The 15,061-nt window shown below is 44.7% G+C and overlaps 1 protein-coding gene across 4 annotated transcripts in view; it reads right to left on the reverse strand.

The window, feature by feature from the left end:
* Positions 1 to 15,061, reverse strand: part of LOC106572701 (adenylate cyclase type 6) — a 116,263-nt gene that overhangs the window by 20,630 nt on the left and 80,572 nt on the right. For 3 of the 4 annotated variants that reach the window (XR_006759303.1, XM_045696368.1, XM_045696367.1), the window contains exons 4-10: positions 11,006 to 11,155; positions 5,188 to 5,309; positions 3,787 to 3,898; positions 2,580 to 3,673; positions 1,391 to 1,549; positions 722 to 863; positions 263 to 400 (exon numbers count right to left, since the gene is read on the reverse strand). Coding sequence is in view for 3 of the 4 variants with exons in the window: in XM_045696368.1 (XP_045552324.1) it covers positions 263 to 400; positions 722 to 863; positions 1,391 to 1,549; positions 2,580 to 3,673; positions 3,787 to 3,898; positions 5,188 to 5,309; positions 11,006 to 11,155 (1,917 nt within the window). In the remaining variant the exon portion in view is untranslated. The remainder of the gene's footprint in view (positions 1 to 262; positions 401 to 721; positions 864 to 1,390; positions 1,550 to 2,579; positions 3,674 to 3,786; positions 3,899 to 5,187; positions 5,310 to 11,005; positions 11,156 to 15,061) is intronic. The other variant, XM_045696369.1, reaches the window with a different exon arrangement.

A 15,061-nucleotide genomic window follows, 5' to 3' on the forward strand; every position in this document is an offset into this window, starting at 1 on the left:
CCATCCATCCCTCATCCATCCCTCCCTCCATCCATCCCTCATCCCTCCATCCCTCCCTCCCTCATCCATCCATTCTCCCTCATCCAGCCTCCCTCCTCTCCTCCTCCCTCCCTCCCTCCCTCCCTCCCTCCCTCCCTCCCTCCCTCCCTCCCTCCCTCCCTCCCTCCCTCCCTCCCTCCCTCCCTCCCTCATCCAGCCTCCCTCCCTCCCTCATCTAGCCTCCATCCCTCCCTCATCATCCCTCCCAGAGTGTGTCTCTCACCATGTGTCTGAAGACCTTGGAGTCCTTGGTCCTGGAGAACCTTGTGTCGGGTACCCAGCATGGCATTAGGCCCTCAGTGGAGTTGGCACGTGCCCGCTGCATCATGGCACTCTTGGCCATCGCTGCCTTCTCCTCTTTCTGCAGGGAGGGAACAGACCACAGCAATGGACCTTAATCACACTGGACATCTGAATGTGTTAAACATTGTTCAGTCTATTTTGTCTATACAGAAGAGTCAGAGAGAGATTTTGAAGAATGCACATTATTTTTGATAATACAATGAATTGAACTATCCAGGAGTGCTATCCAGCAGAAACACAAAAACGAGGAGATCAAAGAATAAATGGATAACTAAAGGCAATGAAGAGTTTCTGTGATCTGAAAACTATAAAGTATACTTGTTCTTCTTCATCTGTAGTAGAAAAACGATTTATTAAACTTGTTAAATAAACTACAGACCCTTTTCTGGCTGCATCCCAGCACCAGGAATGTCTCGATGTTGTTCTCCTTGAGATAGGCGTTCCTGTCCCCTCCGAACCCTGGCTCCACCTCATAGTCCCCATTCAGGTACTGTAGGGTGGCCTTGGTGATGTGGATACGGCTGGTACCACACACAGGGACAAATAGGGGTCACATTCACACACTATTATCAGAGCAGTAGTTTTCAAACCTCTCCTCTGGGACCCCCCGACATTGCACCATTTTGGTATAGCCCTTAATAACTAGCTAGTCTGAGTCACCTAATCAAGGGCTTGATAATTAGTTGGCAAGCTGAATCAGGTGTGCTAGCTGTGGAATAGTTCAAATACATGGAACGGCTGGGTGTCCCAGAGGAGAGGCTTGAAAACCAATGTATCAGAGGACATTTTCAATATCGGGGACTGCAATGCCAGAAAGAGTTTAATCAATACCGACACTTTATTACGATGCCCCACATCTAGTTGCATTTATTGTGCTATTTCTGTTTAATTGTAATGCGTCTAAGCCATATGCCTGTAAGCCAAAGACACCTGAAAATGTTTTTAAAAAATGGACAATAAATGTTACAACCTGAACTTGTATGCCGAACCAAGTGGTCAGAGTAAATCTATAGGAGTTTCTCATGGTGTTTTGGTGGGAGGGGCTTACCCTGCCGCGCCCCCTGCCTCCATGTGATTGGCTAGTGTGACGTCATTGGACCAGACGTCAAACTGCCACTTCCTGAGTCCCAGCACCCCACAGTGGACCCTGCCACTATGGATACCCACACGCATGTTCACGTTGACCCCTGTGACCTCTCTCACCAGCCTGTAGAGACACACACACACGCAGAGATAGACACACACACACGCAGAGATAGACACACACACACACGCACACGCAGAGATAGACACACACACACGCAGAGATAGACACACACACACGCAGAGATAGACACACACACACGCACAGATAGACACACACACACACACACACAGATAGACACACACACACACAGATAGACACACACACACACAGATAGACACACACACACACACACACACAGAGATAGACACACACACACACACACAGAGAGATAGACACACACACAGAGATATACACACACACAGAGATATATACACACACACACACACACACACACACACACACACACACACACACACACACACACACACACACACACACACACACACACACACACCGCAGAGATAGACACACACACACGCAGAGATAGACACACACACACACACACGCAGAAACACACACGCAGAGATATACACACACACACACACACACACACACACAGAGATAACACACACACACACACACACACACACACACACACACACACACACACACACACACACACACACACACACACACACAGACAGACACACACACACACACACACACACACAGAGATAGACACACACACACGCAGAGATAGACACACACACACGCAGAGATAGACACACACACACACACGCAGAGATAGACACACACGCAGAGATAGACACACACGCAGAGATAGACACACACACACACACACAGAGATATACACACACACACACACACACACACACACACACACACACACACACACACACACACACACACACACACACACACACACACACACACACACACACACACACACACATACACACACAAACACACACAGACAGAGATAGACACACACACCAAAAACCACCTGTTACGATAGATTGTATGTTTCTTACTAATTCAAAGACATACATCATTCATTTGTGAATGTATGTGTACCTGTCTGTGTGTTTGCCTGTCTGCGTGTTTGCCTGTCTGTGTGTGTGTGACTCACGAGATGGCCTCGATCATGTCCACTCCCATCTCCACACAGCAGTGGGCGTGGTCGGCCCGGGGCTCAGGCAGCCCAGACACACAGTAGTAGCAGTCCCCAAGGATCTTTATCCTCAGACAGTGGTTCTCCTGTAGTACACAGACACACACACAGTAGTAGCAGTCCCCAAGGATCTTTATCCTCAGACAGTGGTTCTCCTGTAGTACACAGACACACACACAGTAGTAGCAGTCCCCAAGGATCTTTATCCTCAGACAGTGGTTCTCCTGTAGTACACAGACACACACACAGTAGTAGCAGTCCCCAAGGATCTTTATCCTCAGACAGTGGTTCTCCTGTAGTACACAGACACACACACAGTAGTAGCAGTCCCCAAGGATCTTTATCCTCAGACAGTGGTTCTCCTGTAGTACACAGACACACACACAGTAGTAGCAGTCCCCAAGGATCTTTATCCTCAGACAGTGGTTCTCCTGTAGTACACAGACACACACACAGTAGTAGCAGTCCCCAAGGATCTTTATCCTCAGACAGTGGTTCTCCTGTAGTACACAGACACACACACAGTAGTAGCAGTCCCCAAGGATCTTTATCCTCAGACAGTGGTTCTCCTGTAGTACACAGACACACACACAGTAGTAGCAGTCCCCAAGGATCTTTATCCTCAGACAGTGGTTCTCCTGTAGTACACAGACACACACACAGTAGTAGCAGTCCCCAAGGATCTTTATCCTCAGACAGTGGTTCTCCTGTAGTACACAGACACACACACAGTAGTAGCAGTCCCCAAGGATCTTTATCCTCAGACAGTGGTTCTCCTGTAGTACACAGACACACACACAGTAGTAGCAGTCCCCAAGGATCTTTATCCTCAGACAGTGGTTCTCCTGTAGTACACAGACACACACACAGTAGTAGCAGTCCCCAAGGATCTTTATCCTCAGACAGTGGTTCTCCTGTAGTACACAGACACACACACAGTAGTAGCAGTCCCCAAGGATCTTTATCCTCAGACAGTGGTTCTCCTGTAGTACACAGACACACACACAGTAGTAGCAGTCCCCAAGGATCTTTATCCTCAGACAGTGGTTCTCCTGTAGTACACAGACACACACACAGTCAGACATGCGCAACCGCACTATTGGTGAATAAACAGCATAAAAGTAGAAGATTGACATATAACACTAAAATCTAACTAACTGCTTACCGAAGCTAGTTTGTCAAAGCGAGCAAAAAGTTCATTCAGTGTCATCACCAACTCTTGTGCTGTGCATTGTGATGCCAGGCTGGTGAATCCTTCGATGTCTGCAAACAGTATACTGTCGGATGAAGAGGGAGAAAGACAACAAAGAGAAAATGAGTGTAAGAGGAAGAGAAGTTGAGAGAGAGAAATAAAGAGAGAGAGGGAGTGAGGAAGAGACAGAGAGAGAGAGATCAATAACCCATAATTAACATGGTCTAGTGCCTCCCAGCCTGTCTGTTGAGAGAGAAGGAGAGAGAGACACAGAGAGAGACAGAGATAAACAGAGACAGAGAGAGATCAATAATCCATAATTAACATGGTCTAGCGCCTTCCAGTCTGTGTGTTGAGAGAGAGACACAGAGAGAGAAACAGAGAGAGACAGAGAGAGCGAGACAGAGAGACTGACAGAGACAGAGAGACATTTATGCTGGTCTGCTTTCCGTCTAGGCCCATATAGGTCACCTCCCTCCTTCCTTCCTTCAGCAATCCCCCCCTATCTCTCTCCAGTGAAAACGTCTCAGTATGGTTCTCATTTTCTAACCTGTGATAGGAATTAAAAGGAAGAGGGGAAAACAACAACAGATGGCGCTGTTGCCCCCTTTATCAATGACTCTTTACAAACACTGACAGAATAAGATAGACAATCTCTGGGGAATTGTCAATGCAACACACCTTTATGGTGAGTGGATAGTTTAGACTAGCTCAGGTAGTCCAGATAGTTTAGACTAGCTCAGGTAGTCAAGATAGTTTAGACTAGCTCAGGTAGTCCAGATAGTTTAGACTAGCTCAGGTAGTCAAGAGAGTTTAGACTAGCTCAGGTAGTCCAGAGAGTTTAGACTAGCTCAGGTAGTCAAGATAGTTTAGACTAGCTCAGGTAGTCAAGATAGTTTAGACTAGCTCAGGTAGTCAAGATAGTTTAGACTAGCTCAGGTAGTCAAGATAGTTTAGACTAGCTCAGGTAGTCAAGATAGTTTAGACTAGCTCAGGTAGTCCAGATAGTTTAGACTAGCTCAGGTAGTCCAGATAGTTTAGACTAGCTCAGGTAGTCAAGAGAGTTTAGACTAGCTCAGGTAGTCCAGAGAGTTTAGACTAGCTCAGGTAGTCCAGAGAGTTTAGACTAGCTCAGGTAGTCAAGATAGTTTAGACTAGCTCAGGTAGTCAAGATAGTTTAGGCTAGCTCAGGTAGTCAAGATAGTTTAGGCTAGCTCAGGTAGTCCAGGGAAGCATCTGAAAACGTTACTGTCATTATCCTTGTTTCCTGAATTCCTCTCAAGGTACATAGGAGGAAGAAGTCCCAAGGAGGAACATTGGATCCTCTCCTCTGCTGTTTTTTAAGAGGAATTGTTGGTGTGTGTGCATGGTTACCTGACGTTGTCATGTTTCTGGATGTAGATCTTGTGGAACATCATATCTTCCTTCTTGGCGTTGATTTCTGCCTTCATCTCCATGGCAACGTGCCTTGGAAGCACCGACAGCAGCAAGCGCTCCTGGAGAATGTGTATGATAGAGAGAGGAAAAGGGGGAAGAGAGAGAGAAGCAGAAAGAGAGTGATAGATGGAGAGATCGATGATGTGGAGTGAGCGAGAGAGGGAGAGAGAAGCAGAGCGAGAGAGGGAGAGAAGTAGAGAGAGAGTCAACAGCAACCTTGGGAAAATCCTCTGCATTATCATTAATAGCAGACTCGTACATTTCCTCAGTGAAAACAATATTCTGGGCAAATGTCAAATTGGCTTTTTAGCAAATTATCGTACGACAGACCACGTATTGACCCTGCACACCCTAATTGACATACAAACAAACCAAAACAAAGGCAAAGCCTTCTCATGCTTTGTTGATTTCAAAAAAGCCTTTGACTCAATATGGCATGAGGGTCTGCTATACAAATTGATGGAAAGTGGTGTTGGGGGAAAAACATACAACATTATAAAATCCATGTACACAAACAACCAGTGTGCAGTTAAAATCGGCAAAAAACACACATTTCTTCCCACAGAGCCGTCGGGTGAGACAGGGATGCAGCTTAAGCCCCACCCTCTTCAACATATATATCAACAAATTGGCGAGGACACTAGAACAGTCTGCAGCACCCAGCCTCACCCTACTAGAATCTGAAGTCAAATGTCCACTGTTTGCTGATGATCTGGTGCTTCTGTCACCAACCAAGGAGGGCCTGCAGCAGCACCTACACTACCGTTCAAACGTTTGGGGTCACTTAGAAATGTCCTTGATTTTGAAAGAAAAGCACATGTTGTTGTCCATTAAAATAACTGAAATACAGTGTAGACATTGTTAATGTTGTGAAAGACTATTGTTATAATGTTTCTGCCACCGTATCGCACGGCAAAAAAAGAGCTTCTGGATATCAGGACAGCGACCACTCACCTCGGATTAGACAAAGCTTTTTTCTTCAACAAACAGGACACAAAGGATGTACTTCGAACACCCGTCAAGGCTAACATCCCCGTCATTGGCAAGAGAAAGAGACGCAGGTACAGAGGACACAGAGCGGGGTGCCTCGTAAGGATCCTCAGACGGCGAGTGGGAAAGCTGCCGTTACCGTCAATATTACTTGCCAACGTGCAATGATTGGATAATAAATTAGACGAGGTACAATCACGAATATCCTACCAAAGGGACATAAAAAACTGTAACATCTTATGTTTCATGGAACCGTGGCTGAATGAGGACGTGGATATTCAGCTAGCGTGATACACCCTGCACCGGCTAGATAGAACAGCACACTCCGGTAAGACGAGTGTGGGGGGGGGGCGGTCTGTGCATATTTGTAAACAACAGCTGGTGCACGAAATCTAAGAAAATCTCTTGATTTTGCTGGCCTGAAGTAAAGTATCTTATGATAAGCTGTAGACCACACTATTTGCCAAAAATCCATACTTTTCGTGGCTGTTTATTTACAATCACAAACGGACGCTGGCACTAAGACCGCACTCAGTCAGCTGTATAAGAAAATAAGCAAACAGGAAACTGCTCACCCAGAGGCGGCGCTCCTAGTGGACGGGGAATTTAATGCAGGGAAATTTAAATCACTTTCACCTAATTTCTGTCAACATGTTAAATGCGCAACCAGATCCTCGAAAGGTTATACAGCTGCAACATCAAGAGCACCCTGGCTGGTTGCATCACTGCCTGGTACGGCAACTGCTCAGAGGGTAGTGCTTACGGCCCAGTACATCACTGCTCAGAGGGTAGTGCTTACGGCCCAGTACATCACTGCTCAGAGGGTAGTGCGTACTGGGCTAAGCTGCCTGCCACCCAGGACCTCTACACCAGGCGGTGTCAGAGGAAGGCCCTAAAAATGGTCAAAGACCCCAGCCACCCCCTAGTCATAGACTGTTCTCTCTACTACCACATGGCACGTGGTACCGGAGTGCCAAGTCTAGGACAAAAAGGCTTCTCAACAGTTGTTACCCCCAAGCCATAAGACTTCTGAACAGGTAATCAAATGGCTACCCGGACTATTTGCATTGTGTGCCCCCCAACCCCTCTCTTACGCTGCTGCTACTCTCTGTTTATCATATATGCGTAGTCACGTTAACTATACATTCATGTACACACTACCTCAATTAGCCCTACTAACCGGTGCTCCCGCACATTGGCTACCCGGACTATCTGCATTTTGTCCAGCCACCCACCAACCCCTCTTTTACGCTACTGCTACTCTCTGTTTATCATATATGCATAGTCACTTTAACCATATCTACATGTACATACTACCTCAATAAGCCTGACTAACCGGTGTCTGTATATAGCCTCGCTACTGTATATAGCCTCGCTACTGTATATAGCCTCGCTACTGTATATAGCCTCGCTACTGTATATAGCCTCTACTGTATATAGCCTCGCTACTGTATATAGCCTCGCTACTGTATATAGCCTCGCTACTGTATATAGCCTCGCTACTGTATATAGCCTCTACTGTATATAGCCTCGCTACTGTATATAGCCTCGCTACTGTATATAGCCTCTACTGTATATAGCCTCTCTACTGTATATAGCCTCGCTACTGTATATAGCCTCTCTACTGTATTTAGCCTCGCTACTGTATATAGCCTCGCTACTGTATATAGCCTCGCTTCTGTATATAGCCTCGCTTCTGTATATAGCCTCGCTTCTGTATATAGCCTCGCTACTGTATATAGCCTCGCTTCTGTATATAGCCTCTCTACTGTATATAGCCTCTACTGTATATAGCCTGTCTACTGTATATAGCCTGTCTACTGTATATAGCCTCGCTACTGTATATAGCCTCGCTACTGTATATAGCCTCTACTGTATATAGCCTCGCTACTGTATATAGCCTCTCTACTGTATATAGCCTCGCTACTGTATATAGCCTCTACTGTATATAGCCTCTACTGTATATAGCCTCGCTACTGTATATAGCCTCTACTGTATATAGCCTCGCTACTGTATATAGCCTCTACTGTATATAGCCTCGCTACTATATATAGCCTCTACTGTATATATGCCTCGCTACTGTATATAGCCTCTCTACTGTATATAGCCTCTACTGTATATAGCCTCGCTACTGTATATAGCCTCGCTACTGTATATAGCCTCGCTACTGTATATAGCCTCGCTACTGTATATAGCCTCTACTGTATATAGCCTCGCTACTGTATCCAGCCTCTACTGTATATAGCCTCTACTGTATATAGCCTCTCCTGTATATAGCCTCTCTACTGTATATAGCCTCTCTACTGTATATAGCCTCTACTGTATATAGCCTCTCTACTGTATATAGCCTCGCTACTGTATATAGCCTCGCTACTGTATATAGCCTCTCTACTGTATATAGCCTCGCTACTGTATATAGCCTCTACTGTATATAGCCTCTCTACTGTATATAGCCTCTCTACTGTATATAGCCTCTACTGTATATAGCCTCTCTCCTGTATATAGCCTCGCTACTGTATATAGCCTCTACTGTATATAGCCTCTCTACTGTATATAGCCTCTACTGTATATAGCCTCTCTACTGTATATAGCCTCTCTACTGTATATAGCCTCTACTGTATATAGCCTCGCTACTGTATATAGCCTCTCTACTGTATATAGCCTCGCTACTGTATATAGCCTCTCTACTGTATATAGTCTCTCTACTGTATATAGCCTCTCTACTGTATATAGTCTCGCTACTGTATATAGCCTCTCTACTGTATATAGCCTCACTACTGTATATAGCCTCTCTACTGTATATAGCCTCTCTACTGTATATAGCCTCGCTACTGTATATAGCCTCTCTACTGTATATAGCCTCTCTACTGTATATAGCCTCTCTACTGTATATAGCCTCTCTACTGTATATAGCCTCTCTACTGTATATAGCCTCTCTACTGTATATAGCCTCTCTACTGTATATAGCCTCTCTACTGTATATAGCCTCTCTACTGTATATAGCCTCTCTACTGTATATAGCCTCTCTACTGTATATAGCCTCTCTACTGTATATAGCCTCTCTACTGTATATAGCCTCTCTACTGTATATAGCTTCTCTACTGTATATAGCCTCTCTACTGTATATAGCCTCTCTACTGTATATAGCCTCTCTACTGTATATAGTCTCTCTACTGTTATTTTTCACTGTCTTTTTTCTGTTGTTTTTATATCTATACTTATCTATTGTTCACCTTATACCAATTTTTTACTTAAAAATTGCAGTGTTGGTTAGGGCCTGTAGGTAAGCATTTCACTGTAAGGTCTACACCTGTTGTATTAGGCGCACGTGACGAATAAACTTTGATTTGATTTGTAGCTGGAAACGGCAGATTTTTTTCTGGAATATCTACATAGGCGTACAGAGGCCCATTATCAGCAACCATCACTCCTGTGTTCCAATGTCACGTCGTGTTAGCTAATCCAAGTTTATCATTTTAAAAGGCTAATTGATAATTAGAAAAACATTTTGCAATTATGTTAGCACAGCTGAAAACTGTTGTCCTGATTAAAGAAGCAATAAAACTGGCCTTCTTTAGACAACAAAAAAAAGCCGTATCTCAGACTGGCCAATAAAAAGAAAAGATTAACATGGGCAAAATAACACATTTACTGGACAGAGATATGGCTTTTTCTTTTCAACTCCCGGAGTCTCCTCTTCACTGTTGATGTTGAGACTGGTGTTTTGCGGGTACTATTTAATGAAGCTGCCAGTTGAGGACTTGTGAGGTGTCTGTTTCTCAAACTAGACACTCTAATGTGTAATGTTTACTGTTCATTTTTAAAGTTTATTTCACTTTTGTATATTATCTACTTCACTTGTTTTGGCAATGATAACATGTTGTTTCCCATGCCAATAAAGCCCCTTGAACTGAGAGAGAGATGATGTGGAGGGAGTGAGAGAGGGAGAGAGAAGCAGAGAGAGAGGGGGAGAAGCAGAGAGAGAGAGAGAGGTAGTGGAGGGAGTGAGAAGCAGAGAGAGAGAGAGAGAGAGAGAGGATGTGGAGGGAGCGAGAGAGGGAGAGAGAAGCAGAGAGAGAGAGAGGCAGGATGTAGGAGGGAGCGAGAGAGAGAGGATGTGGAGGGAGCGAGAGAGAGGATGTGGACGGAGCAAAAGAGATGAGAGAGAGAGAGAGAGAGAGAGAGAGAGAGAGAGAGAGGATGTGGACGGAGCAAGAGAGAGAGAGAGAGGATGTGGAGGGAGTGAGAAAGACAGAGAGAGAGAGCGAGAGAGAGAGAGAGCGAGAGAGAGGATGTGGGGAGTGAGAAAGACAGAGAGAGAGAGAGAGAGAGGATGTGGAGGGAGTGAGAGAGAGAGAGAGAGAGAGAGAGAGAGAGAGAGAGAGAGAGAGAGGATGTGGAGAGAGTGAGAAAGACAGAGAGAAAGAAAAGGCAGAGAGAAAAGCACTCAGTTCAACCCATTCACTTTCATGTGTTTTCATGCGTTTCACAGCTAGAAGTCTCAATGAGTAACTTCCTTGAGTACCATTCATTCTTAGGAATACTGCATGGGAACATGGTAGAACATGGGAACATGGTAGAACACAGAGGCATTCAGATATACTCTATACTGTTGACCCACAAAAATAAGAAAGCATATTTCGGTAAACAAGTGTAATGGCTTGTGTAAGTGTGTGCTCCTCCCTGTGAGTGTGTGTGTGTGTGTGTGTGTGTGTGTGTGTGTGTGTGTGTGTGTGTGTGTGTGTGTGTGTGTGTGATATCCTACCTGTTGCTGGTTCTCTCTCTGCAGGTAGAGCCGGGCCTGGATATACCCCCTGGTCTCCTGAAAGGCCTGTCTCTGAGACACCTCGGCAGGGTAGTGGGTACAGATACCTATCATGTTGGTACACAGGAAGACCAAAGCGTTGGCACTCAGCTGGAGGAGTAAGAGAGAAAGTGGGGAGAGAGAGAGAGAGAGAGAGAGAGAGAGAGAGAGAGTGGGGGAGAGGAGAGAGAGAGAGAGGCACACAGAGAGAGAGGGGGGGAGGGAGAGAGAGAGAGAGAGAGAGAAATGGTACTTTTTATTACTTACTTTATTGAGATACCCTTACATACTTAAGTTCCCTTCATGAGAGAGAGAGAGAGACAGAGAGTGAGCGAGAGAGAGAGAGAGAGAGAGAGGCACACAGAGAGAGAGGGGGGAGGGAGAGAGAGAGAGAGAGAGAGAGAGAGAGAAATGGTTTTTCAAAAGTCATCATTCTTGAGATGTCTTATAGGCTATAAATGCCTATACATTTCTCAGAAAATCTATACATTTCCTGGGATATCTATACATTTCTCAGAAGATCTATACATTTCCTGGAATATCTATACATAATCTTCGCACTGGTAAATGTACAGATTAACAGGGAAATCTACACTGAACAAAAATATAAACGCAACATGCAACAATTTCAAAGATTTTACCGAGCAGCAGTTCATATAAGTAAATCAGTGAATTTAAATAAATTCATTAGGCCCTGATCTATGGATTTCACATGACTGGGAATACTGATATGCATCTGTTGTTGACCGATACCTTTAAAAAAAAAGGTAGGGGCGTGGATCAGAAGACCAGTCAGTATCTGGTGTGACCACTATTTGTCTCAAGCAGTGCAACACATCTCCTTCACATAGAGTTGATCAGGCTGCTGATTGTGGCCTGTGGAATGTTGTCCCACTCCTCTTCAATGGCTGTGCGAAGTCACTGGATATTTTAGTGGGAACTGGAACGTGCTGTCGTACACGTCGATCCGGAGCATTCCAAATATGCTCAATGGGTGACATGTCTGGTGAGTATGCAGGCCATGCAAGAACTGGGACAAGAACTGGGACATTTTCAGCTTCCAGGAGTTGTGTACAGATCCTTGCGGCATGGGGTTATGGTATGGGCAGGACAACGAACACAATTTATATTTTATCTATGGCAATTTGAATTCACAGAGATACCGTGGTGAGATCCTGAGGCCCATTTGTCGTGCCAATAATCCGCTGCCATCACCTCATGTTAATGCGGATGAATGGCACGACAAATGGGCCTCAGGATCTCACCACGGTATCTCTGTGAATTCAAATTGCCATAGATAAAATACAAATTGTGTTCGTTGTCCTGCCCATACCATAACCCCACCTCCACCATGGGGTACTCTGTTCACAACATTGACATCAGCAAACCGCTTAACCCACACGACACCAGTCACGCTGTTTTCTATCTGCCTGGTACAGTTGACACCGGGGTTCAGCTGTGAAGAGCACACTTCTCCAGAATGCCAGTGGACATCGAAGGTGAGCATTTTCCCACTGAAGTCAGTTACGACACCAAACTGCAGTCAGGTCAAGACCTTGGTGAGGACGACGTTTGTGTAGAAATTCTTCAGTTGTGAAATCCCACAGTTTCATCAGCTGTCCAGATGGCTGGTCTCAGACAATCCCGCAGGTGAAGAAGCCGGATATGGAGGTACTGGTCTGCAGTGGTTACACGTGGTCTGCGGTTGTGAGGCAGGTTGGATGTACTGCCAAATTCTCTAAAACAACGTTTGTGGCTTATGGTAGAGAAATGAACATTCAATTATCTGGTAAGATCTCTGGTGGACATTCCAGCAGTCAGCATGCTAATCGCACGCTCCCTCAAAACATGCACATTTTAGAGTGGCCTTTTATTGTCCCCAGCACAAGATGCACCTGTGTAATGATCATGCTGTTTAATCAGCTTCTTGATATGCCAGACCTGTCAGGTGGATGGATTATGTTGGCAAAGGAGAAATGCTCACTAACAGGGATGTAAACAAATTTGTGCACAACATTTGAGAGAAATAAGCTTTTTGTGTCTATGGGAAATTTCTGGGATCTTTTATTTCAGCTCATGAAACATGGGACCAACACTTTACATGTTGCGTTTATATTTTTGTTCAGAATATATTGGACCGCAACCCAAGACCATCTCTGGTCTAGCCCTCCCTCCGTTTCTTATACTGTTTCTAACATTAGTGTGAACGGCTCCTGATTAGATGGACCTCAGTAGGACAGCATTAAGTTGTCTGTCTGTCTGTCTGCTTCCCTTATTGGATTTCACATCAGAAGACAACTCATTCAATAAAACAAAGACGTGGCCTAGCGGTCTCAGCTTCTGCCTCTGGAGAACATGTACAATGAACTGCTTCCAACATGGGTTCGAATCCGGCCTACTGCTCTTTCAGCATTGTCTCCTACCATTCACCTCTATCCAATAAACATACAAAATATGTCTTTTTTAAGATAATACAAAGACATGGGGACAGAGATAAACAGAGAAGGCCCACGTTTCCTCCTTACTCCACTATTCCTCCATACAGATAGACATTGGTGACAGATAGAGAAGAGGATCACTGATCCTTGCATTGTGCAGATACTCTTTAGCTTATATTCATGGATGCTAATGCTAAGGCTTGTGTTTTGAGACACAGCAGCAGTGGGGAAGAGACTAGGTGAATGCTAATTGTACTTGAGCACACTGTAGCAACACACCACAGAACAACACAACCACATTACAGGCTTACTGTATATCCATGGGCTGGCTAAAATTAAGTGGAGAGGTTTAGCCTGCAGTTAGCTTAGACTAACACAACAGCATTAGGCTAATATCCATGGGCTAGTGAAAGTTAAGTTTAGATAGCTTGCAGTAAGTTTAGTGAGGTTTATGACCTCTAGAACATTCCCTTGTTCCACACACACACCCACTCTCTCCCTTTCTCCTCCATACAGGCAACAAGCCAGTGTCTGTTAGGGATTGTGTCCTTATTCAATGGTTTACACACAACACACATGATGACTACAGGGCTCTGGGTTTCCCCCTTTCTCTGCACACACACACACACACACACACACACACACACACACACACACACACACACACACACACACACACACACACACACACACACACACACACACACACACACAGAATCCTGGGAAAATAGCTTGACCCCTGACCAGTGGACAGACTGTTTCCTATGAAGATCATACCATCAATAATGAGAAAAGAACAGACTGAGTCTCATAGGCTGGATGAAGCATACTGTGTAACAGACAGATGGCCATGATGTTGTCTGATGGAGGTTTAATAACTAGGACATTACCTTGTAGACTGACTGGTGTGTTCTGCAGTTCTCACACCAACATTCTAGACCAGGTCCATAGAAGTTCTAAGGCCATTACTTCTACATAGATTGTGCTCTCCTTAGAACAACATTCCCCAACATTTTCCTCAGACAACATTCTAGAATACTACCATAGAAGTCATATGGCACTTATGCAACTAAATCAATCACACATGGATAACCAGTGGTGTTCTCTGTTCTCCTCAGACCAACATTCTAGAACAGTTGGTCTTAACAGACAAGGTTCCAGAACAGTTGGTTTTGCTTAAATATTTCAACTAAATAAATCAATCACACATGGAAGTACTGTATGTACCACTCAATAACCAGGAATGGATTGTGCTCAAAGTTCAGAGTGTAATACAATACATTGCATTCCTCTTTAGATGGATGGATAGTATGCCTGCCTTACTTGACAAATTATCTCCAACATCAATATCAGTACCAGCATATGTAAATTGAAGCTGGTATGTGGTCAAACCTGTGCGTGTATCTGTGCATTCGTCTGTGCATACACACACGTACACACACTCAAGTGTTTGTGTGAAGATGATAGGTGGGAGTGTTTGTGTGAAGATGATAGGTGGGAGTGTTTGTGTGAAGATGATAGGTGGGAGTGTTTGTGTGAAGATGGTAGGTGGGAGTGTTTGTGTGAAGATGATAAGTGG

This window comes from Salmo salar, chromosome ssa15, assembly GCF_905237065.1.
Source record: "Salmo salar chromosome ssa15, Ssal_v3.1, whole genome shotgun sequence".
Classification (NCBI taxonomy): domain Eukaryota; kingdom Metazoa; phylum Chordata; class Actinopteri; order Salmoniformes; family Salmonidae; genus Salmo; species Salmo salar.